The sequence below is a fragment of the Leucoraja erinacea genome, chromosome 30, assembly GCF_028641065.1.
Source record: "Leucoraja erinacea ecotype New England chromosome 30, Leri_hhj_1, whole genome shotgun sequence".
NCBI classification, from domain to species: domain Eukaryota; kingdom Metazoa; phylum Chordata; class Chondrichthyes; order Rajiformes; family Rajidae; genus Leucoraja; species Leucoraja erinaceus.
In genome coordinates this window covers 1,701,379-1,728,314 of record NC_073406.1, presented here as the reverse complement: position 1 = coordinate 1,728,314, position 26,936 = coordinate 1,701,379, and the positions used below count along the sequence as shown (strand labels likewise).

Below are 26,936 nucleotides of genomic sequence, written 5' to 3'. Positions count from 1 at the left end.
CGGAATGGGAGAATCTGGCAGCCCCTCTTTTAGTATTTGAAGAGGCTTATCCTCAGGTTTTTGTTTCCACTCCAGCCTCACTCTCCTGATGTATAGAAAACAACTGCTGGTTCAAACTGAAGAGAGACACAAAAAACTGGAGTAACTCAGCAGGTCAGGCAGCATCTCTGGAGAAAAGGAATATATGATTTTTCAAGTCGAGACCATGCTTCAAATGTCACCTATTCCTTCTCTCCAGAGATGCTGCCTGACCCACTGAGTTACTCCAGTTTTTTGTGTTTCTCTTCCCTCTCGTGATGTCAGGCCATTTGATTCTCAGAACTATTATTATTGCACTATATGTTATTTATTGAACTTTTTCATTTTTTTCTCTTCCCCCGTTATGTACCATGTTTACATATTACATCTGTTGTGCTGCAGCAAGTAAGAATTTCATTGTCCCATCCGAGACACATGACAATAAAACACTCTTGACCAGCTTTCAGAGCTTCTCTGCTTTTTATTCATTGTTGCCCTGTCATGTTCACTGCTCTACATCTCAATTAAAAATCAATCACAAACCATTCTAGGTAGGCTAGTCAGAGAACAGGGGCCTGTTATTCAATAAAATACTTCAGCACTTAATTGGTCATTTTGCTTAAAACAATTACCAAAAATGTGGGAAGGAAAATATTATAAAATCAATACCTAAGTTGAATCTCGTGATTTAAGACACTTCTTAAAAGCACTGCAGTATTCTGTGACATGAACTAGTTTTTGCTAGATTATTCTCTCCCTGCTGAGTAAATAATTCATGGGCACTAACAAACATCAGCACCTTACCCTAAGTTGCCATTTCTCTCATGCACACGTAGAAAGTGATTACTGGCATGTTAGTGGACGAGGCTATGTTAAATTTGAGCCTGGTTCTGTCCTCAGCAAAAAACAGTTAGGCAGTTACCAGCAACACTGTCAACCATATTAACTTATAGGTGTTACTGATTCTAAGACTGCATAGGTACTTTCTGAACTAACCTCACATCAATATGGAGGAGCTGATTAAAGCTCCTGCTTGATTCACTTATCAAAAATGAAACAATTTAATTTTAATGTTGTTTCATCTTGATGAATGATGAAATAAATGCAGATTGTATGACCTGCACTCAACAACTTTCAAAACATGTTTTTCTTCCATTGTCTTGGGTAGAGAAAGATCAGCAAAGCAAATCTAATCTAAAGTGACGCATGTGATTTTATTGGGGTACAAGTCCAATGGTAGGTTTGGGTCGCCAGTATCTCAGCCAAATGGGCAATCAGCAAACTAATCTATTGCAGGGACAATGAAAATGCTGGACCCAGCAAATCAGACAACATCTGTGGAGGGAGATAAAGGGTTAATGTTTCAAGACAAAGGCCCGTAATCAGAGGGGGCATTGCAATGATGCTTCATTTCACCACTTCCTCACTAACATCATCAGGCAGGGATTAGAAGCTGTAATTTCAGAGCTCTGATGAAGGGTCATTGACTTAAAACCACATGCTGGATTGGGCTCGCTGCAGGCTGTCTTCTTGCTGGTGAAACTGAAGATCAGATGCCAGTGCATCCAAGTTCTTGTTCCAACCCTGGACTCACCACCCAGCCCAGCAGCAGAACAATGACACAATACAAAGGGATTTGAATGGCTTTGCATCTGTTCCTCTACTTCACACTAACCAAGACTGGCTTATGTAGTGTGAACGCAGTGGTCACTTGAATAGGGTCACGAACACTGTTCAAAAAGGACAGTGCAAATAAATGGTTTATATTTCTAGATTCTAGGACTTTAATTTTTATTTTAAGTTAAATTATTCAAGCCTATGTTGGTTGTTTTTTTTTTTAAATAACTCTGATTTTCAAGAGACATTTAAAAACCGTTCAAGAGCTTTTGACAACAAAGGGATATTAAAAATCCATAAGGGCATTACTTCAGGAGCTGCTGGCAAGACTCAGTCATCACTTTGTGGGTGGACCGTCAGTATGGAAGATTATTGTTCGATGGCCACTCCATTACCTGTGCTTGTGTGCCAAATCTATTATAAGGAACACCGCTCCGTGCTTCATGTATGCTGCCTCACCTGCTGAGTATTTCCGATTTTTATTTCAGAAGCCATGTTTGGCTGATCTTCCTCACCTTAACCTTAGGTCAAATAGGCTGATGACGATCAACTCATTATTGTTCTAGTTCATTTCAAAAACACACTGTTAAGGATGTAACGAGATATTTTTGGTTCAGCCAAATGTTAACTTTATAAAACAAACCATTAAGCAGCCAAGCTATTTCTCCATTCTTGTGATATTTTCTCTTAGGATTTCCACACTGCTAATCTTTTGCCATAGAAACTGTAGAGAATGACCTTGTTCACACAAGCCGTGCTTGGTTATAAGGTTTTCACTGTATGAATTCTATTAGCAGTCACACAATTTCCCTGCTTCAATCTTTCTTATGACAGACTACACTACTCAACAAGCGTACAACAAAATCTACTCTACTGTAAAATAATAGAATAGCCACTCTAAAAGGAATTGAGGGTGGATTCTGATTATGAAGAAAGCTTTGTCCCATACCATTATTATATGTAAAGTAAATACTTTGCACGTTCAGAGATGTTTGGCCTCAGCAGAGACTAAATAATCAGAGCCTTCAAAAGTAAAAGTGGGGAGGAACAAAACCTTCTGTCACTAATCTCGCATTAGCAATGGGGTTGGGGTGGAATATAGAGGTTTAGATATAGTGTCCATTGAATATCTTGGCTTGTTTTTGTTGCAAGTGGAGGATAATGTATAATGAGGCAAATGGCTAAGTTTGATAAATATTTTTTTGTGCTATGTTCCCTAATGCAGAAAGCATGGCGGATGAAAGTCTAGCAGGTTAAATGCTCTCCAGAAGGCACACATAGATAAAACTCAAGATCTGACTTTTAGATTGTTACTATACTGAAAGGGAGTATTAGAAGAAATGCTTTCAGACAGAGCTTTAATAGAGCATGAAGCAACAGAGATATCATTTAAATAGGACTTTTAAAAGTATGAAAGAGAAATGAAACAAGAGGACTACAGTACATAGCACCAAAGGGTCTGTAATGGAATAGCCATAATGGGCCTTTATTTGGAATAACTGGACTTCTTTAACCTTGGTTTTATGAATGTTGGATAACTTATGAAAGACCAAATCTATAACATGAATTCTAATGAATGCAATATGTATTGTTTCCAAATTAATCATTTGCTTAGCCACAATTATAACCAAAACACAAAGTTTAATTATGAAGCTTTAATTTGTGATTCATTTTGATAGGCTTTGGTGTTGTTCCTCGTTAGAAATCCATACCCAAACCATGTTGCAGTGACTGAATATCTCAATTTTAAGCAGTCACTATTATATTTCTACTGATTACCAGGATAAGTTTAAGATAAGTCACCTCTTCAGCCAAAGTTCAACCTCTTTCCAAGTTTAACGTCTTTCACACAGTAGTACTGAACAGGTGGAAACCATTTGACATCAGTGGGGTTTACAATGGAAAACACCTCATTTCCACATGTGCTGTAACTTGCACCAGATTATGGGCACTTGTCATGTTATTTTGTAACCATACCAAATATCTTCTAAACGTGCATAATCAAGATATATGGAGGTACATAGTTGCTCCAGTTAAGGAACTTGGGTTGAGTTACGGAGCAACATTTCAACTACAAGCCTCAATCCCTTCTTTTTGGATAGGGATGTCTAATCCAACATCTGCCTCACCTCAAAGTAGATATCTCTTAGACTTTAAGATCACTAGAATTTTCACTGCATGCATCTGCATATTTCTCTTTGAGGCAGAGAAGTTACTTCACATGTTTCAAAGTATTATTTTGACTTTGTCCTCACAGAATGCCCAAATCTTAAGGGTGAATGTACATTGATAAAGTCATGCAGCAAGAAAAATATAATGCATGCTAAATGAGGTAGAATGCATGTGTTAACATGTAAAACATTCAAAGCAAATGTTAACAAGATAAATAAATAATTGCATGCTGTTCGCTGGAAACCAAACTTAAGAGGAAAGATCAAAATAGGGCGTTGATTTATGTAATTTCATAACGGTAAGATCCTCTGATGTTGCTGTCCTCACCAATACAATAGCAATAACATTCTGTTGGATGTAAGACAAATTATTGCAAGTATCTCACGTTGGAACACTACATTTATAAGGTGCCTTTCGTGATCTCAAGACCCAGAGCATTTAAAACCAACGACAGAAGTGCAGTCATTTTTGTAATGTACTAAAAACAGCAACTAATTTGCATAAGGCAACTCACAAATAGCAATATGACGATAACCACACAATATTATTTTTAGGATTGTTATTCAAAAAATATTTGCAAAGATAGTGGGATAATTTTTTGTTCTTCTTCGAAATAATCCCAACTGGAGGAAGCAGATGGAGCCTAGTTTAACACCTTGCCCGAACGAGTTGTCATGAAACAACACTGCCAAGTTAATACCACTCCTACTCAGCACAATATACTTCCACAGCCAGGTGCAACTTGCAACCTCTCCCCATTTTATTCCTCTTCCAAGTTTTGAATTTTAAACCTTAATCTCAGCATCCTTAAATGACCACAACTTGACGTAATCCCTCTTCTCACATTGTTCATAATTGATGCTCACTTGCAAAATAACCTGACATTTCTAAACATAAAAGAAAAGATTTATATTGCTAACAATTAGTATATGAATGCTACTTTCCGGTTACTAACTGAATTTAAGCTGTTAGTGGAATCACAATAGAACTATCGAGCAAAACAAAAACTGCAGATGATGGAAATCTAGAATTTAAAATAATTGCTGGATATATTCAGCAGGCCAGGCAGCTTGTGTTAATGTTGCAGGTTGATGATCTTTCCTTGTTGTTTCTGAGCCAAGTGCTGATTATACTAGAGGTGCACAGTACATTGGTTCCAGGATTACAGACACAGGTGTATAAAATCATGAAAGAAATAGACCGGGTAGATGCAAGGAATCTCTTACCCAGAGTAAGGGAATCGAGAACCAGAGGACATAGGTTTAAGGGAACGAGCTGCCGAAAGAGGTAGTTGAGGCAGGGACTATCGCTATATTTAAGAAACATTTAGACATGCACATGGATAGGACAGGTTTAGAGGGATAGGGGCCAAATGCAGACAGGTGGACCAGTGAAGCTGGGACATGCAGGTCGGTGTGGGCAAGTTGGGCCGAAGGGCCTGTTTCCATGCTGTAGGACTCTATGACTCCATAAGTGAACCTCATGAAGTTTCATTGGATCAGATCAAACAAGGAAACTTTGATAATATACAAGAATGATGCTGAAATGCAATAGCTATAACACTGACCAGTAGTCAAAATAAATGCTCACTTTGGGCCCATAGGTTACTGTTCTTCTCCAATCTAAGTTGGGGGAGAAGGTGGGAGGAAGGAATGGTGAACAGTATATATTCAACCTTTGGATCCACATGTTGAGGTTGTGCAACACCAGAGACCCACCCAGAGGCACAAACTACAAGATGGTTTGCTGCAAGGCAAGTCGCCGAAAAAAATCATGTAAGTGGGACAGGCCCCTTAACAGCGCAGTGCTTGTAAATGCAAGAAATCCTGGCATCATTATCAGCAGTCAGGGCATGAATCCACACCATTGTCTACCATCGGTGCTGGTTAACCAAGTGTATGCTTCCTAGTTTTTCTGCTCTGTTTTGGATGTCCGACATTTGCAGTATTTACATAGATACATAGAAAATAGGTGCATAGAAAATTTGGCCCTTCGAGCCTGCACCGCCATTCAATATGATCATGGCTGATCATCCATCTCAGTATCCCATACCTGCCTTCTCTCCATACCCCCTGATCCCTTTAGCCACAAGGGCCACATCTAACTCCCTCTTAAATATAGCCAATGAACTGGCATCAACTACTCTCTGTGGCAGAGAGTTCCAGAGATTCACCACTCTCTGTGTGAAAAATGTTTTTCTCATCTTGGTCTTAAAGGATTTCTCCCTTATCCTTAAGCTGTGACCCCTTGTCCTTCCCCAACATGGGGAACAATCTTCCTGCATCTAGCCTGTCCAACCCCTTAAGAATTTTGTTTGCACCAATCAGAAAACACAAACGAGAAGTTAGCTGCACAACAGGCTTAAGGAAGTCTGCATGACTCAGCCAGGTTTCTGACAAGTGGCACATTTAGCAAGGAAGGGCTTGGAGAAAGTATACCAATTACTTGTGGGGTTGACACCCAAGATGATTGGTTACATCACTAGGAGGAACAATTAGTAAACTTATTGATACAAGAGATTGCAGATGCTGTAACCTAGGGAACAAAAAAACAAACTCGAGAGGAACTCTAGCTCTCAACATGAAATGTTGACCATCCCTTTGCCTCCTTAGATGTTGCGCTGAATTCCTCCAACAGTTTAAATAAGGAGCTGCAGACGCTGGTTTAAACCGAAGATAGACACAAAAAGCTGGAGTAATTCAGCGGGACAGGCGGCATCTCTGGAGAGATGGAATGGGTGACGTTTCGGGTCAAGACCCTTCTTCAGTCTCGACCTGAAGCGTCACCCATTCCTTTTCTCCAGAGATGCTGCCTGGCCCATTGTGTTGTGGATGCTGCTGAGCTGCTGTAGTAGGCATTTTAGTGGGTTCAAACATTTGTTTCTGTTTTGTGCTGTGTTGGGTCACTTGGTTGTTTGCCGGCTTGCTTGTTTGGGAGAGAGCGCCTTCAACTGTGTCTTCACGACTGTTTACCACGCAGTTACGATTTCACTTCTGAGAATAATTATTGCTTCTGACTGGATTGTAAATCTTGAACTTATAGCCATGGAGGATCAATAATACATGTCAAATACATTGTAAAATATCAGCGTTGGCCCTAGTCCATCTTACAATCTCATTAAAGTGAATGTGTGCATTTAAGGACTTGGGAGTTATCAGCCACTGTAGGATAAAAAGAAACATATAGCTGCATAGAAATAGAATATTCTGGTAAAGTAATTCTAAATTTGCTTCCCATTCTTTCACTGAATGGAGACTGATATAAATTGCTTTAAGTATATATACATACAAGACATGTGTTTCCGGAATGGCAGTGACCCACATAATGGTTTGTCCCGCTGCCTCTTCACATCTCTGCTATAAATCAAATGTCAACTAAGATTCATTCCGTGAATGAAACGCATGTACAATCCTGCGTGAAGTCTAAAAAACTCTGTTGGTTCAATATTATTAGCACCACAAAGACAAAACGCAAACACAAATTCCACCCACAATAAGATCTCAGTGCAGTGATAAAAGACTTAACATCCAGACAATGCACTGCAGTAATAATTGGCGACTTGTGGTTTTCTGCAAAGGCTTTTCCTCCCTCCTTTGTCAGTCACTGCTGTTTATACAGATTCAACCCTCCCTGCCAAACCTGACACCTTCACACGGCTGCCTGCAAATAACACGCCCACAGATCCATAACAAGGTTTCAAAAAGGACACTGGCTGAACTCTGGCTGAACCTGGGAGACTGATCCATTACAGCTCTCTTGCTGATAATGGCTGGGTTCAAGGCAGTGTCACATCACCTGGCTGCACGCACTCCTGGGTTCCGAATGTTCAACCGTCTCTTCACGCCTATTTACACAGCAGTTACTGTGTGGCTGTGCGCAACAAGCAAAGTGCCTTTCAGCTCCCCATTGCCAAGTGAAATAGCTCTCGTTACATGACTAACCCAAGTACCAGCACAGTGAAAAAGTACAAGACTCTAACCCACACACTCAATAAAAAGACTTGAACACAGCACAAGAAAGTAATAAAGCCCTTTAATGAGATAAAATTCCCATCACAACGGCTAAGAGGCAGAACCATAAACGATATCAAAGTTATTAAATGGTGATTTTTTTGTCTGAGCGCAATAAGGCCTGAAGATTTTTATTGTGTTGCCGGACAGATCACACAGCTCCACTAGGTGCACCTGGCTGTTAATCAGATCATTAGGCACCAAAGGCAGGAAATGCCATCAGTTTCGGCTACACCTCTACCTTGTAGTTAGTTGTATACCATTTGAATACTAATTGAAAACTCACATTCTGCAGTGCGATTTTCCTCCAAGGTGTTTCTACCGATGAAGCACAAAGAGGCCAAGGGTTGATGTTGTTGAACAGACTTGGAATTTTGTCAACCACATGACCCGGGGAAATCCTTGACTCGCTGTGTGTGCAACAGGTGTCAGCCAGTAGCCATGTTCCTCCTGGGTCAGACACCTCTAGATTTATCTACGCTCTGGAGAGTTCAAAGTTCTCACCTCCATTAAAGTTAATGAAGCTACTCCAAACTGGCTTGGAACAAACGCTGCTTTATGCAAAGATTTGTGTAGGATTAATACATACATTTGAACGGATAATGTTCAGAACTGTAGATGTACAGGGAATAAACTGTTTTATCACTTCCTATTACCATAACAAAATGGATCTGTATTTAAATATTGGAACGGACAAGAAACCAAAACCAACATCACATGACTCTCCTGACTCTCAGTCTGAAGAAGGGTCTCGACCCGAAACGTCACCCATTCCTTCTCTCCAGAGATGCTGAGTTACTCCAGCATTTTGTGTCTAAGTTCCGTTTAAAACTGCATCTGCAGTTCCTTCCAACACGTAACCACCATATCCAAGATAGACACACAATGCTGGAGTAGCAGGTCAGGCAGCATCTCTGGAGAAGAGGAATAGATGACATTTTGCATTGAGAACCTTCATCCTACTCCTCACTCTGATGAAAAGTCACATATTCCTTCTCTCCAGAGATGCTGCCTGACCCGCTGAGTTACTCCAGCATTTAGTGTCTGTCTTCAGTGTAAACCAGCATCTGCAGTCCCTTCTTACACATAACTATAGCAAGTGCTGCATTTTCATATTTACGTGCCTCAGCAGGTTTGCCTCTGCCATTTCCACTAACTTTAATTAGAAAAGGGGAAATTGGCAATTGGTGGGAACGTAAACAATGAACAGTGGTTAAAAGTTCAATGTAACATTGCTTCGCCAAAACTAACACTGCTGTGTAGGAGTCAATGGCAAGTAACAAGACAGCTTTGCACCACACATCAGGCTTTCCAAACAGATTTGATATCTTCCCTGTTCTGATGTAAATTATGGGAGTAAATGACTGAGTCAGCTTTGATATTTACAATATCAAGTTCAACTACCCTTATTTTGGTGGGAGATGTGGGCTCGTGATAGAGCATAAACATGTCTGTTTTAGTAGAGTGTTCTATGGGAGTTAGCTCACAATGTTAGTTGCTAGAATTCCAAAATACAATAACAATGTTAAAGCAGCTCAAAATGTTGCCGTTTCAAAGGCCTCAATCCATCATTTTAGGAGATAAAGGGCTACACTGATCGTGAGATAAACATGCCGGCATTGGAATTCTGTATGGCAGGAAGCTTAAGTTTGCTGTTCACTTAATTATTTAAAATCAACCATAATCTGTAGAGTGAAAGGCGTACACACACAAATGCAAGTAAGGAAGTAAGGACGTAGGTGTAAGATTAAGTGGGAAAGATTTAATAGGAATCTGAGGGGTAACTTCTTCACACAAAGGGTGGTGGGAGTTTGGATTGACCTGCCAGAGGAGGTGGTTGATGCAGGGACTATTGCAATGTTTAAGAACATTTTAGACAGGTACCTGGATAGGGCAGGTTTGGAGGAATATGGGCAAATGCAGGCAGGTCTGACTAGTGCAGATGGGAAATGTTGGCTGTGTGATCAAGTTGGGCCAAAGGGCCTGTTTTTAGACTGTATGACACTAATTGCTTTTTGAATTGTTCATGGTCAAATATCTTACTCGCTGCTTCAGCATGCGAGAAGCATAAAGTCATACTGCACAGCAACAGGCCATTCAGCCCAACTCATCCATACGGAGCCAGATGCTCCATCTCAGCTAGTCCCATTTGGCCTATATATCTCTCTACCTTTCCTATCCATGTACCTGTCCAAATGTATTTAAAATGTTAATATTGTACCTGTCCCAACTACGTCCTCTGGCTATGATGGATAATAAATGGCTGTGAAGATAGATTTGTTTTATTTTGCGTGTTGAAACCTTCAAATGGACAACAAAAATTGTCTATATTTAGGTTGCTAGAATGGAATTTAGTTCAAGATCACTGTACAGGAAGATTCTCTTTCTGTGGACAAAACCGGTCAGGCCAGTTTATCTACCCTGATGTAATAGCCATGTAATAGCTTACAACATTCATCCTACTGAGGGCATTTGGCACTGGCTCTGTAATTCAGACTCTTCCACTAGATACCAGCGATTCAGCACCAGACATAATGGTGTTACTTCCACACAACCATTTCTAACTCTTTAGCGGAAAATGTTGTCTAGCAATGTCACATTTCAGTTAATTGCTACAAATAGAGCAAATGATTTGGTAATAGGAAGGCTGTCATTCATAATGAACATTATTCTTAGTGTGTGAAATCTGTATAGCCTGATATTTGACCATGAGAAATTCAGAACTGAAACCGAGGCCAGTTCATTGGCTACATTTAAGAGGGAGTTAGATGTGGCCCTTGTGGCTAAGGGGATCAGGGTGTATGGAGAGAAGGCAGGTACGGGATACTGAGTTGGATGATCAGCCAAAAACTCAGCGGGTGCAGCAGCATCTATGGAGCGAAGGAAATAGGCAACGTTTCGGTCCCGAAACCCTAAGGGTTTCGACCCGAAACGTTGCCTATTTCCTTTGGGTTTCGGCCCTATTTGAGGCCAATTGAGGCCAGTTCATTGGCTATATTTAAGAGGGAGTTAGATGTGGCCCTTGTGGCTAAAGGGATCAGGGGGTATGGAGAGAAGGCAGGCACGGGATACTGAGTTGGATGATCAGCCATGATCATATTGAATGGCGGTGCAGGCTCGAAGGGCCAAATGGCCTACTCCTGCACCTAATTTCTATGTTTCTATGAAAGCAATTCCTTGCCTGCAATGTTTAAGAAAAAAACTATGGATGCTGGAAAAGTCGAAGGTAGACAAACAGCACTTATCCAGGTAAATGAAAGGTAGTTCGTCATACTCTTGATGTATCTTCTAAATAGTGGAAAAGATTTTGGTGGTTGGTGGATGCGTCAACTGCTACTGCTGCACGCAGAGCCTCTAACCCGCTCTTATAGCACCAGTATCTTTGTGGCTGCTTCACGAGCTTCCAGTTAGTGGTAATCCCTGGGATGTTTAGTTTAGAGATACAGAGCAGAAACAGGCCCTTCGGCCCACCGAGTCTGTGCCGACCAGCGATCCCCGCATATTAACACTATCACACACACACACACACAACACACACACACACACACACACACACACACACACACACACACACACACACACACACACACACACACACACACACACACACACACACACACACACACACACACACACACCACACACACACACACACACGGGACAATTTACATTTTTAGAGAAAAAAACAATTAACTTACAAACCTGTGTCTTTGGACAGTGGGAGGAAACCGAAGATCTCGGAGAAAACCCACGCGAGAACGTACAAACTTTGTAAGCCGGGATCGACCTGGGTCTCTGGCGCTGCAAGGCAGCAACTCTACCACTGCACCACCATGCTGCCCTGCCGGGATGCTGATAATGGAAGACTTGGCAATGGTAATGCCATTGAATATCAAGGGGAGGTGAGTAGACACTCTTGTTAGTTGCTCATCTCATGGTGACAAGGAAAAACTGTCCGAGGAAATGTAAAGGAAATTAAATATTGTACAACCACTAGCAAACATTCCCACTTCTAAAATTATGATGGAAGGAGAATCATTGATGAAAAAGTTGAAGATGCTGCTACAACTCACCCAACCTTACCTTAGTCATTACTTTCTACTGAGGAATGCCTTCAGTGATGTTCTGGGCTTGTACTATTGATCCCCAACACCCACAGGCAGCATAACTTACATACAGGCACTGTTCTATGGGCTTTCAGTACCAAAGCACTTTCTTGGCAGAAGCCATCTCCAAACAAGCAAGCACAATTAATTATTTAGAAAACACCATGTTACTGCCAACTCAAAGGAGATACGTTGTTAACAAGGAAGATTATGTGATTTTTTTACATCACAAGCTTTCAATTTATCTAGGTAAAAGAGGAAAGAGTCAAAGGACTATATCTACAAAGTGTGTGCCTCTCAATCTTTTTTTTCTAAAGATCCTGGTTAAAGATTCGATCAAACTCAAATGAGGAGGATTGTGATAAACCAAGATGCAGCTTTGACGGTGTTATTTCGCTATTTTAATTTTTGCCTTCATTCTCACATTATGTTAATACTTCTCATATTGAGATTGAACTTTTTTCCCGCCTTCCATCACAGTGAGGAATGTGGAGGAGTCACTGTGGTGGATATTTATGTTAAAGTGTATTTAGTGTGTTTTGTTGCTTTTTATTGGTGTGACCATATGGCAAATCATATTCCACGTATGTTGCAAAACATACTTGGCTAATAGAGTATCATCATTATTATCTTTTAAAAGAGTAGAGGCCACATTCCCTTTGATAACATATTTCTAAATTCCCTCTCACAGGCAGGACTCCGTATCAAAATGGTTTATGCATTGGAATATGAGACCATGCCAAACTAGCAGAGAGAAAGGAAAGCTGGAGGTTTAGTCAAAGGAATATTTGAAGAAATAGCTTTGCAAAACCTCTTTTGAAAAGGTGGGAGAGAAGATGTACAGGAGTATTGCAGCTACATGATTGCACACCCATAGTGCAGAGGTAGAGACTGTAAGGCAGATGCAATCTCTAGATAGAAGTTCGGAAAGGAAATCAAGAAAGCTGAACATTTAAAGTTAATCAGAGAGCAACGAAGCTTGGAGAGTTATGATGTTAATATGGGTGAGGATTTTGAGATGAGAAAACAGAGGAAGAAGATGTGAGCTGCAAAACTTTGAGTAAAGAAGTTAGACTTCAAGTGATGAAGTCATGGACAAGTATAGTCGGAGAGGATGCTACTGAGAACCAAAGATGTGGATGCACTTTCTTGATGAGAATCTTTGGAAACTTGGCCACATCTATATCTTCATGTTGGAAAGACAAATGGAAACTGCAGCAAGTGCTTCTGGATTTACAAAGCATGGCGATCCTGCACTTCCAGTGATGAGCTAGAAGAGGGAGGTAACCAAACAGTCAAAAGGAGCAGGTTAAGAAAGGGTTTATAATAAATAAATAAAAATGTTGCGCAAAGGGATGAAGGAGAAGCCCTTTACAGGTGTATTTGTACACGGCAAAATAGGGGTACAGCAAGGCAAGATATGCATTAAGGTGGAATACAAAGAGGAGTCTGGAAGTTACAACAGCAAAGAAGACAGCAACAAGAATTGCAGAAGGAAAAGGGGGAAATAAATGTTTCGAGATACAACGTGGAAACAGGCCATCTGACCCACTCTGGCACTGTAAGGCAGCAACTGTGCTGGACCTTTCACAAGATGTCACTTACAGCTGTAGATTAGAGACTCCTACACCAGTGATGGAGCAGAAACCATATTGGTGAGAGGAACAGGAATCTAATTACATATCAAAAATTTATAGCAGATTTTTGGAGTGAAGGTAGAAAAGGACAAAGATTTAGATGGAGAAGACATACTATTCGACAGGATTTTAAAATTCAAGTTTTATTAAACCCAACCTCTCTTATCTTTATTGTCCCTCTGTTACTTTTTGACTTCTGCAGTCCTTTTGCATAATGGACCCAAGTCAAACTTTTCATATTAATTTGGCTAATTCCTGAGATGAGAGGGTTGTTCTACCACCTGGGGCCAGAGAAATTAGATCTATCTTCTTTGGTGTTTAGAAGATTAGGGGGCGATCGTATTGAAACATACAGGACAGAGTAGATGTCTAAACTTTTCTTCTCGTGGAAGAATCTTGAACAAGTGGATATAGTTACAAGAACAGGGGCATTCATGTAAAACTGAGGAATGAAAAAACGTCCTATTGTAGAGGGTAGTGAATACTGGAATTTGACCTTGGGAACATGTGAAGTATGTTTAACTGGGAGAATTAAAAATAGATACCATTATAAAAGATCACGAAATTGAGGGGTATAGGAAATTCCTGCTACTGTCTCTTCTTTTGTTTTCAACGTTAATGCACGACCAGATGAGAAACACTTCTCAGTGATGTCTTTTACAATTCAATTTTGCAGTGAAAAGTCATTAAATGAATAGATCATGGCTGATTTGTATGTTAACCTATTTTTTAACATTACTTCATATTCTTTGAATGATAATAACATCTTACATTGTTCTCTGAATGTCCAAATTTGAGATTATTTATCCTTGTTCTTGATTACCCTACCAGAAGATACTATTCTGTCTAATACTTTTACCATTTTTCATTACCTTACATCAAATCGCCTTGAGAAAATATTAATGCAAATATTTTCTTTAATTTGTTGACTTGTGCAGTACCAACGATACCAACACAATAGACAGGCTCCTAATCACTGATGAGAAACCACTTTATCTAGTTATTTATTTAGTTACCTAATTTATTTATTATTTATTTCGAACAGAATAAAACTTTAGTTTGGTTTTGAGATGCAACGTGGAAACGGGTCCATTGGCCCACCAAGTCCACACAGACCAGCAATCCCCATACACTAGTTCTATCTTACACATTAGGGACAATTTACAGAGGCCAATTAACCTACAAACCTGCACGTCTTTGGAGTGTGGGAGGAAACCGGAGCACCCGGAGAAAACCCACGCGGTCACAGGGAGGACGTACAAATTGCACTCAGACAGCACCTGTAGTCAAGATCAAATCTGGGTCTCTGGTGCTGTCAGGCAGCAACTCTACTACTGCGTCACCGTGCTGTCCAAAGGTTGTACAGCACAAATATGTCACCTATATGCTCTGCCTCTGAAATGTATATTTTCCATTTGTGTAATGGACAAAGAAGATGGGACGATTATCTATTACGTACGAAGAGTGTAAGCTTGATTGAGGTTATCAACAACTGACTAGCTTCTGTAGAAATAAGCCTCCAGCAATGCTTTCAAAAGAACCAGTGGGAAGGGAGCATGGAAAAAAACTATTGTAAGTTTAAAACAAAATCACTGCCAGCTAATATCTTAAAAGAAACAATGAAGCACACTGGTACATAGCATATTTAGCTGCGTTTAATTAACACAATAGAATATTGTCTTTATAATTATGGCTAGACTCCAGGGATACATAAACAGGCCAGTTTGGCAGAATTTTCATCAGATATGACTTTGCTTAGGCTTTTTATTTTAAAAAGCACAGCTTGTGCTGATGGCTACAAAGTGCTTCCTACATGCTCTGCTTACAAAGACGGGGATGCACTCCAGCAAGGGGTGAGCTTGGGATACCACATGGCAGAACATACATTAAGTAGTGGGCTGTTAATGATGCTAGTTTATCTTGGAGTTGCCACTGGTATGAGATGGTATGGTTTTTCATGGCCAAGCATTGGCTGCAACTGTTTTTTCCCCTCAATGCTCAAGCAAAGAACAGGAGACCTACTGAGAAACACATTGTGCATTCAAGGGGCGTTTGGAATTTTACACCACTAGAACTAAGCAGATTATTTTGCTATAAGGCTCTGGTCTCGACCCGGAACATCACCTATTCCGTTTCTCCAGAGATGCTGCCTGACCTACTGAGTTACTCCAGCTTTTTGTGTCAATATTTTTATTGTTGAATTAGATAACTGGCATCCTTCAGGATTATATTTACTACAATAGTATTTCTTGCTACCTGCTTATTTCAGTTACAGGTCTTGGCTGGGTTATAAAAGCTCAACGTAGGTGCATGCTGTACATAGAGCTAAGTATTTGGGTGGAGGGGTTGGATTTTCTGGCTACTGTAGGGTTGTAGCCATCTTTTGCTGGATGGGAATGTGCCATTTACTCTTGCCTTCTCTTCCCCTCCCACCGACCTCCTTGCCCGAACCCCCACCCTGAGGCACAATCATCGGGAGCTGGGTGGAGCCCAGTGAGCTGGGAGCACTGTGCAGACTCACTCACTCATCAGCTCTTCCATCACTTGCCCCCTTCTCCTGTCATTGACGTTTCTCTCATCTTCTCCCAACAACACTGCTTTTCTTCATTTCCAACAGTTTGAGTTATGAAAAGTTCTCAGGGAACTAAACACTGCCGTAAACTGGGACTGCCTGTACTCTGGGATTAGATCAGGTTGATGGTAATGGTAACTCTATCCTCAGTTAGAGCCCTCAGTTTCACAGGGAAGGGATAGAAAAAAAAGGAACCCCTGGAGCTCGTTCTGCAACACAATGGAATTGCAAGTGACTTTGATGGGCCGAATGGCCCAATTCTACTAGTATTTGGTTCAGTAACTGTTTATACCCACATCCACCAAAATCTACCTACGTTTCCTTTAATAAGGTCATAAGGAATAGAAGTAGATTTAGGCCATTTGGCCCATCCAGTCTACTCTGCCATTCAATCATGGCTGATCTATCTCTCCCATAACCCTATTCTCCTGCCATCTCCCCATAACCTCTGACACCTGTACTAATCAATAATCTATCTATCTCTGCCTTAAAAATATCCACTGATATCCACTGTTATCATTAAATCATTGGATCAAATAATGTTGACTTTAGGACTAATTTTCATCTAAAACTAAAATTAGGGTCTAATTATCATCCACCCCTCATCTTGCTAATTATTCAAAAACTTTCAGATTCCAATAAAACTCTCCTTTATACAAAACCTAATGAAGGTCCACCATGCAGGAGACAAAACTAAGATTGTCAAAGCTATTGATCAAGCAGCAGTTTTTATTGGAAGCATCAACTTTGAGTGCAAAAGGAAGATCATGAAGTGATTTTATTTTGGTGTCAGAAATACTTGTGCCAAAAACATCGAGGTCAGAATCCAGGAAAATAAGTTAAAACTAAAACAGGTTTATAGTGGAGGTGCACAGAAATGACAGAACTAGGTTGAGGCTGGAGAACAAAAACCTGGCCATTTCAAGGGTAATATAAAAGCAGTTTGAGAGTGGTAATAAATGGTTCAAGAATTCAGAGAAATAATGAGTTGCAGCAGAACAGTGAACGTTTCAGACACTTCAGAGATGTTGAATGATTCATCAAAGAAGGATAAGGGAAACACTCAGGCAGAAATTACCACGTTGATATTGGCAAAGGTAAAAACCAAGATAGATATATCGCCATAAATCTGGATCAACTTATTTAAAAAAGTAGTCTGGCAAGTAAAATGGTTCAACAGAACTATGATACAAATTCAGCCAAGTGACCTTCAAAAGTTTGAATAATTGCAGCAGCGTTTATACAATACATTGAAAGGATTCAGATGAGTTAAGAAGAACCAAGTTAGACCCAGATTGCAATGCTGAGAAACTGGAATTGGTCTCAGCAAGCATGCAATAATCAGGTTAGAGAAATCTGGTTTAGCTTGTAAAGCACACACTAAAGTCATCAATCATTCTAGTTACAATTGAAACTTCCTGTTTAAACCCTTGTGCCATTACTTGCTTTGAAGCATTCTGTTAAACAATGCACTGAAGGCCACTTCACATTTTACTGACCTTCTGGAACTCACTCACTCTCCACTAAATTCTCTGTTTACTCTCAAGGAGTATTGCTCTCACATAAAAGAAATATTTACCAAGACTTTCAGCCATGGAAAACAAACCTCAAACACACAAATCAGCAGAAAATACACAATAAAAGGTACCTTGAGGTTTGGGAGAGGCAGTTTTAAAATGTACCACACAACAAAGGCAGCTTCCAGGAGGGGAAATGCATTGGTTTACACAACGCTATATATAAATGGATCTTTACCTTTTTGCTCAGTGAAGGGATATTTTATAATTTCACAAATTCAAACCCTCAGTCCAATGCTGCCAATTAGCCGCAGTCTGTTCACCTTAAATGGCACAGGCGTGGAAATATAAAACCATGAACTGTTCAAAGAGAGCAGAGTATAACTGTGTTCTTGCAGAAACCTCCAAATCTCATCTTGCAAGTGAAACTGCAACTCAAAAAGAGCCAAAGACAGACACAAAAATGCTGGACTAACTCAGCGGGACAGGCAGCATCTCGGGAGAAAAGGAATGGGTGACGTTTCGGGTTGAGACCTTTCTTCAGTTCCTTCCTACACAAAAAAGCCAAGCAGTCTGAGGAATGACTGGAGAATGCAAAGTAGCATCTGTGCAACTAGCTTTAAATATTAGGCTTTTTATTATTTGCATACCTTGTTTAATCCCAATCCTTTAAGCATTACACAATGTGACTGCAGGCAAACAAACTAGTTTGAATTGCCATACACCCTGCTGCACTGTGCAGACTATTGCAGATGTTTTCAAGAGTGAGTTAGATTTAGCTCTCAGGGCTAACGGAATCAAGGGATATGGGGAGAAAGCAGGAATGGGGTACTGATTTAGGATGATCAGATATTGAATGGCGGTTCTGGCTCGAAGGGCCGAATGGCATGCTCCTGCACTTATTTTCTATGTATTCACATTGATGAGAGTCACTAAGAGTAACGTATATGGATGGGCATGTGTTGATTTAAAGATAACTGTGCATTGGCACACATCTGAATTTTATTAAATCTCAACATTTTCCAAAGGGGATGGATAAGTTGCAACTCAACTGCTGATTTGGGAGTTGGTACAATTGCGCACATCCCCCACATTGTTACTGCGGATTCAACGAGGCTCAGCCACGCAATGTCAATGCATCAAACTCAATGAGAAGTGACTTTGTCAAATGAAGATATATACAACATAAATATCCGAAGGGCACCGGTGATACAATATTAAATAAAAAACAGAGAATGCTGGAAAGACTCAGCAGGGGAGGTAGGAAAGAGAAACTGCAAACATTTTAAAATTGTAAACGCTTCATCCGAATTTCAGAAAGAGGGAAATAAGTTGGTTCAGGTATCAGAGGAGGTGGGAGAGGGGAATGGTTGGATCAAAGCAAATTTATCTGAAGATAGACAAAAAACGCTGGAGTAACTCAGCGGGTCTAAATGGCATCAAACTGGGAAAAGGGGAAGTACAATGGGATCTGGGGGGTCCTTGTTCATCAGTCTATGAAAGTAAGCATGCAAGTACAGCAGGCAATGAGGAAGCGAATGGCATGTTGGCCTTTATAATAAGAGGAATTGAATATAGGAGCAAAGAGGTCCTTCTACAGTTGTGTAAACCCCTAGTGAGACCACACCTGGAGTATTGTGTGCAGTTTTGGTCCCTTAATTTGAGGAAGGACATTCTTGCTATTGAGGGAGTGCAGCGTAGGTTTATAAGGTTAATTCCCGGGATGGCAGGACTGTCAAATGCTGAGAGAATGGAGCAGCTGGGCTTGTATACTCTGGAGTTTAGAAGGATTAGAGGGGATCTCATTGAAACATATAAAATTGTTAAGGGTTTGGACACGCTAGAGGCAGGAAACATGTTCCCGATGTTGGGGGGAGTCCAGAACCAGGGGCCACATTTCAAGAATAAGGAGTTAGCCATTTAGAATGGAGATGAGGAAACATTTTTTCTCACAGAGTGGTGAGTCTGTGGAATTCTCTGCCTCAGGAGGCAGGTTCTCTGGATGCTTTCAAGAGAGAGCTAGATAGCGGAGTCAGGGGATATGGGGAGAAGGCAGGAACAGGGTACGGATTGGGGATGATCAGCCCTGATCACATTGAATGACGGTGCTGGCTCGAAGAGCCGAATGGCCTATTCTCAGCACTCTCTTATCATTCAAAATCTCCAAAAAGACACTTGTTGTGGTCATTTATCTTAGATAAATTAAGCTTGGGAAAAGCCACGAGTGCAGAATGATTCCCTACATAACATACACACTCAAAAGCTATATATTGTGAAAAGTGGTTGAGATGCTGAAATATTATAAGGTTCTACATCACTATAAATATTACTTGTTGGTTGAAGCAAGCTTTAATAAAATTCAAACCACCATTCTGATTTTAAGAGTTTTCATTTTGCTATGTCAGATGGGCTTAATTGTGTGATTCGGGGCCTCTCAACCCTGCCAAATCTCCACATTATTACATGGAAGGATGGAATTGTCAAATATATTCATGAAAGATTGGAAAGACAAGCTAAAAACAATAAATCAAATAAGAACCATAACAGTTGCTACGTAAAGAATTTAACTATTTTAAACTAGAAACATTTGAAATGTTTGGGTTACAGTTTGATAAAATGAGCGCAAGATCCCCATGGGCGGTATAATGTCGAGGCTGCTGCTGGGAATGTGTTAATATAAGAAAACAGATTGTAAAATATGTTACAATCCAATTGAGAAAAAAAAGGTTGAAGCAGGGAAGGTGATCTGATGCAATATGTGACAATTCTCACAAATACTCTCACCTACCAAGCTGTTTCCCAAGTACCGTAATTTTGCACAATATGTCCGGCAGCTGATAAGAATAATCCATTGTCTGACAGATGCAAATGCATCATAAATATCTTTTTAATATTGCTCTGCCAAGGACAAGAAGGCTCTGCAGAGAGTAGTGCGTTCGGCCGAACGCACTATGGGAACTTCACTCACCCCACTGCAGGAACTATACAACAGGAGGTGCAACTCCAGAGCAAACAAAATCATGAGAGACCTCTTCCACCCCTGCAACGGACTGTTCCAGCCGCTACGGTCAGGCAAACGCCTCCGTTGCCATGCAGTGAGAACGGAGAGGTTGAGAAGGAGTTTCTTCCCAGAGGCAATTCGGACTGTAAACGCCCATCTCACCAGGGACTAACTCTACAGAACGTTTTTTCCTTCTATTATTTATTATGTAAAAGAATATGTGTGTTATGATTGTGTTTATAATTTGTTTGGTTGTTTTGTTGTTTGTCTTTTGCACAAAAGTCTGCGAGCATTGCCACTTTCATTTCACTGCACATCTCGTATGTGTATGTGACAAATAAACTTGACTTGACTTGACTTGATATCACGATATATCACAACTTGGTTTGGCAACTGCTCTGCCCAACACTGTGAGAAATGGCAGAGTTGTGAATGTAGTCCAGTCTTCCCGTGGCTTTCACACCGCCTCGGGAAAGCAGCCAATCAAGGGCCGCTTGTGTGGAGCGCTTACAACCCGGTCAATCTTCCCTTCTCTCTCCCGTCAGAAGATAAATAAGCCTGAAAGCATGCACCATCAGATCAGGCAAAGCTTTCCCCCCCTTCTTCGATTTCACCACTGAATGGACCTCTCATAAACCAAGGGTGTGATCACGATCTCCCAACCTACCTCATTGAGGCCCCTGCAATTTTTTTTTAACCTGCACTTCCTCTCTAGCTGTTCCACTATATTCCAGACAGTTCATTTTTCTCTTTGCACTGCCCGTTGTACTTGTGTATGGCTTGATAGTACTCACATATGGCAAGAATGGATTATAGCAAGCAAAACAAAGTTTTACTCTGTATCTTGGTACACAAGACAATAATAAACTAACTCAGGAGAATAAAGACAAAGAGTCTTAAAAGGTTATGTAAATCCTGGCACATCGGGACACCTGCTTCGTCATGACATTCCTTTAAAGGGGGTCATTTTTATTCATCCTTTTGTCTTGCTGGCAATCCATATCATCGATATGGAGAAGCAACTATCTATCTATTGGGTTACAGGTAGTAGCTCGGCCTATAAGCAAATTATTGGCAACCGATGCACATACGATCTGTTCACACAATGACAGCACGTTCTCTACTTATAATAGCAGACCACAACTGACAATATGAGCATAATTTGTTCAATTATTATTGGAATCTATGGATATAGTAACCTGCACAAAGGCCAACAAGACAATGTACTTACGCTGTTAAAACAGGTTGTCCATAGAAAGTGTTAATATACAAGACAAGTGTTCCCGAATAACATCTTGGATAAACATGTACATGCCAGTTTATCCTACTCTCGGCTCCTCGGAACTGTGAACCAGACTAGCCTTGTGGGAAAAGAAACGCAGTGAAAACCACCACTACGTAAAGATACCAATCCCAACCAAGGAACAGCTACCACCTGGTCACAGGTGCGACTGGAAGTCCCTCAATAGGCTTTGTACAGGGATGAGCCGATGCAACCAATATGAGCAAATGGGGCTATGCAAATGCGGCAGACACAGAATGTGAATGTGGAACATCTGTACAATCCATGCCACACCTACTAAGATGCCCACTTCTTGGTGAACAATGCTGCCTGGAAGATCTAGCTGTGACAAACGAGGAGGCTGTCCACTGTACAAGAGTCTATTTGAAACATAGATGATGCATACGAAAGAAGAAGGAACTGTGAAGATGAATCAAATCTCTAATCTATTTGCTGATGAACACAAACATAGAAAACCAATGCAAAATATAATTTTCCAAAGAAGTTAGAGAAAAATATCCAAGCTCTGCTGCTGGTATCAGAATGTGGCGACTGTCTGTGTGATGTTCCAGACGAGGATCTGTTGTGTTCACGTACAGTATGATTTGACTGGGTAGGATGCAGTAGAAACATTTCACTGTATCTCTATACTTGTGACAATAAATAAATAAACTAAAGGGCCTGTCACACTTATGCGATTTTCTCGGCGACTTGCCGGCACCCGTCATAGTCGCAGCAGGTCGCTGAAAATGTTCAACATGTTGAAAATCCAGCGGTGACCAGAAAAGGGTTATGTAAATCCTGGGGCATACAGGCGTCACGTGTCAACATGTCACGGGTTGACACCTGTTTGATGGTGAGTAGTCGCCCAAAGAGTAGGTATGTTACAAAACCTACCTGAATCGCCATTGGGAATCTGCCCTCAGCCATGTGCGCGATTTTGGCGCTGTTTGGAGGGGGCGGGTTTAAAACGCGATTTTTACTAGGCTGTACTAATCGCAGATGTTCAGCCTAGTAAATCATTAACGAAAAATCGCTGCAAGACCCGGTCGCAAAAGGTATTATTAGTTTTATAGGCCTCGATTATATAGTTATCAATAGTTTAAAATTACTATCTCATTCCGCAACCTCTCGCAGCCCCAGGGTTTTATAAAGCAAACAATTAAAGGTATGTACCTTATTTTTACATTAAATGGGGCATATATATAACCCTATATATCAAGTTATCTATAGCGAGTAGTTCATTTTGGGCTTTTTATATCCCGCAGTATTTTTCTCGGCATTTGAGGGCACTAATCCAGCGCGCTGTCAACGTTCTAAACCAGCGCGTGCCACAGGAACCCACTAGAAAGCCGATTTAAATGGGCATTTATTTACAGCAATTGAACACTAAATTCCTTCCATTTGGCCTATAATGTAAATTAGATATAAAAATCATGTTATATTGTGAATTATTTGTGAATAATCTTTGGACACTTAGGCTATTTAAAAATGTTAATCTTTCCTTAAGAAATGGGCGTTTGACTATCCAAGATCACAGCTTTTTTGTAATGTCCATTGAAAATCAACAGGGAACAAGATGCTAATTTCCGAGTGTGAAAATGGCCATAACTTTTTAAATACTTGAGATATGAAAGTGAATTTGGTGTCAAATTAAACTTATTGTTATGCTTTATCTGATGGGATAAATTGCAGACTTGATTTTTAAAATCTCAAAATTTTGTAACATTGCTACAAAGAGTCATACCTTTTTCTGGTCGCCGCTGGATTTTCATCACGTTGAACATTTTCGGTGACTTGTTGCGACTGTGACGGGTGCCGACAAGTCGCCGATAAAATAGCGTAAGTGGGACACGCCCTTAACTGATGATCATTGAGAAATCCCCAACCCTAATGCTCTCTCCTGACAGAATTGCACAACATGATGTGGATTTCCCCCTCGTTACCTGTGGTCGTTCATGGTCGTGGTTTCCCGCACGGCGTGGGCTGTTTCTGAAGCAAAGTCGAGAGCACCGGCCACTGGTTTAGTTATGGTGCCAACCAGTCCCTTCCCCAGGCCCGAGAAAAAACCGCCAACACCACCGTCTGTTTTCACACCTTCTACTGTTGAGGTAATAACACTGGTGAGACCACCCAAAATTCCTGTTGGGGGAAAGTAGAATTTAGAAAAATGAGGCCCATGTATTGACCATAATCAATAAAACACAAGAAACCAAAGCAGTAATAAAGCAGATGGCTCTGCGAGCTTGCTTTACAGTGCAGTAATATCACAGATGAATAGCTACCTCAACCTCACATTCTTATTTATTCCACTCTCTCATGATAGCCTTTATAACAAAAGTATGATTGATCTCAGTAGTGAATATTCTGGGCCCACAATATTCAAAAGTATGATTGATCTCAGTAGTGAATATTCACCCACAACCTTCTAGGAAAGAGAATTTACAAATCTTTGAATGAAATTATGTCTATAATTTCTTATTGAGTTGATGTGATGTTTCGTTCTAAACTCCTGAGCCAGGAGAAGATAGACTGCAGACGAGGGATTTGGGATAGGAAACTTGTAGATAATTGGCCTCTGGTTCTTTTACATGTCGCCAGAATTTCAACAATTCCTTGAGGGGTAGAGTGTGATAGCATTGCTGTTAAAATGGTGGGAGGCTAATTCCTCAACGGTGGACATTTTCATAAAGCATCATCTGAAATTGACAACAATACCAAAGTAGTTTCCCTTCCTATCTTTGTACAAAGTTCATATTAAAAACAATTGAATCTTTATAAACATGTCAGTGTTAAACCTTCATTTTGCCACAAGTGTATTTATTTCTAAATGTAGATTGTTCTAAATCTGCAGGTACTATAGTGACGTTTAAGGAGCATTTAGCTAGGTACATGAATAGGATAGGTGTATAGGGATATGGGCCAAACGCAGGCAGGTGGGGTTAGTGTAGATGGGGCATGTTGGGCCGAAGGGCCTGTTGCCACGCTATATGGCTATGAGTGGTGCGATATGGATCATGTGTGTACCCTTCAGATGGGTTTATCTGGGCATCATGTTCAGCACAGATATTTTCATGTTCTACATTCTATGCATGTAGAATAATCATGCATTATGTCTAAGGAATATTATTTATGGCTAATTTAATATATTGCTACATTGGATTCCAAGGCCCTTCTGCAGCAACTGATAGTACAAACTTTGGTGCAATGGCTAATATGATGCATTTAAATCAGGATAAGGTACCATAGTGTGTAGGAAGTAACTGCAGATGCTGGATATTGAAGAAGGGTCTCGGCCCAAAACGTCACCCATTCCTTCTATCTAGAGATGCTGCCTGTTCTGCTGAGTTACACCAGCATTTTGTGTCCAAGGTACCATAGTGATTGTGTTTCTCAGCTAGACCACTGATCCAGAAAGACGAGTTCAAAATTCCACTACAGCCATGGAATTTAGATACAGGTCATTAAATTAAACTGAAATCATCCTTAGATTGTTGCAAGAACCCATTATGTTCATTAATGTCCTACAGGGAATGAAATCTACCGTTCTACTTGGTCTGGGACACAGACGACTCTAGACCCTCGGGTGAGACTGACTCACAACTGCCTCAAACCAGCGGCAATTAATGCTACATTTCGTGAAAGAATACATATTAAAAAAGATTATCTTTGAGATGATACTAGGCAATTAAGAAAGGGTTAATTAACATCTGATTCAAATTTTGATTTTGATGGAATAATGTGGTTGAAATACAAGGCAGGAGAAATCGATTTGCATGCAAACGGTTAACTACTCTACCACCCTTGCCCCCATCAACAATGGAACAACATCATATTTCTCACTGAAAGGAGATTTAAAAACCATGAAAAAACAAAATGTTAGGGCAAACTGTATGCACACTTCTTGTGTCAGCCAAACACTGGCCCAGCACAGATCTTGTTTATAACTTGGCTAGGTTGGTGAATTGAGGGGGAGGTATTGCTGGTTTATGAATTCTGGTGAAAACAGTAAGTGTGCAATTTCCTTAGCTGGACGATAATCTAAATGATTTTCCATTGTGAGATGACGAAGATTCCAAATTGTGTGCTGAGGTTAAAAAAAATAAAGCAGGGAACATTTGACTTTTTCATTGCTAGCAAAGAACTTCTGTCTCCAAGGACGGGACATATGAAAAGCATTACAGTGAAATGTAATCACTATAAAGCATGACAACCTTGTTGTAAATTCAGCTGGAAAGCAGGCTCTGATCGATGAAAGGTTCCATTGTAAAATATGAAAAACACCTTAAAACCATAGGAAGGGTAAAAATATACCCTGGAAATGGCATGCCCACAGTTGGATAGAATACACAAAGGATGTGTAACTTTATTTGATCTGGTATTAATGCAGAAATTTCACCCATTAACAGAAACTGCCTCCCTCATACCGTGAGCCAGCCCCTGAATTCCTGCCACGAGGTGTTCGCCGCTGGTCACGGCTTGGTAGCGGATGGATTCACGCTCAGCCTGGTGTCTCGTGTCCATCGTCTTTCCCAAACCATCCGATAAAGTCCCAGCAAACTGGAGGAGAAAGAAAAAAAAAAAACACTTAAAAAGTAGGCAAGTGAAACATGGCAACTCATCAATAACGAGCACAAAATGAAAAATCCAAATGGTCACAAACTTCAGCAGCCAACTTTGAAATAAATGCATCTCTCTTCTCCCACTCTGTACATCAAAAGACTTGGAGTGAAAATTTTCCAGTAATTGAAAGAATTTGTTCCAGTTATGTGATCCAGCAACGCGGGGTACATTTTCTCCTTGCACAGTCCTCATCCCGCTGTGAAGGAACAATGGTCCAAATTTAAACCTGGGAACTTTATGCTCTGCATAGTCTAACCATCAATTGCCATAACCAGTCCAGCAGTCAGTCAGCCAGACAGACGGACATGCAAAGCTAAATTGGCTCAGTCACCAACTCAATAAAAACAAAATCTGATCCAGTCCCGGTGACATGTGACAAGA

The 26,936-nt window shown here is 40.5% G+C and overlaps 1 protein-coding gene across 1 annotated transcript in view; it reads right to left on the bottom strand.

Annotated features, from left to right (window-relative positions):
• vps13d (vacuolar protein sorting 13 homolog D) overlaps positions 1 to 26,936 on the bottom strand; it is a 178,709-nt gene that overhangs the window by 18,220 nt on the left and 133,553 nt on the right. Inside the window, 2 exon segments of the mRNA XM_055658999.1 lie at positions 23,879 to 24,074; positions 26,360 to 26,492. Of these exon segments, the coding sequence (XP_055514974.1) occupies positions 23,879 to 24,074; positions 26,360 to 26,492 (329 nt within the window).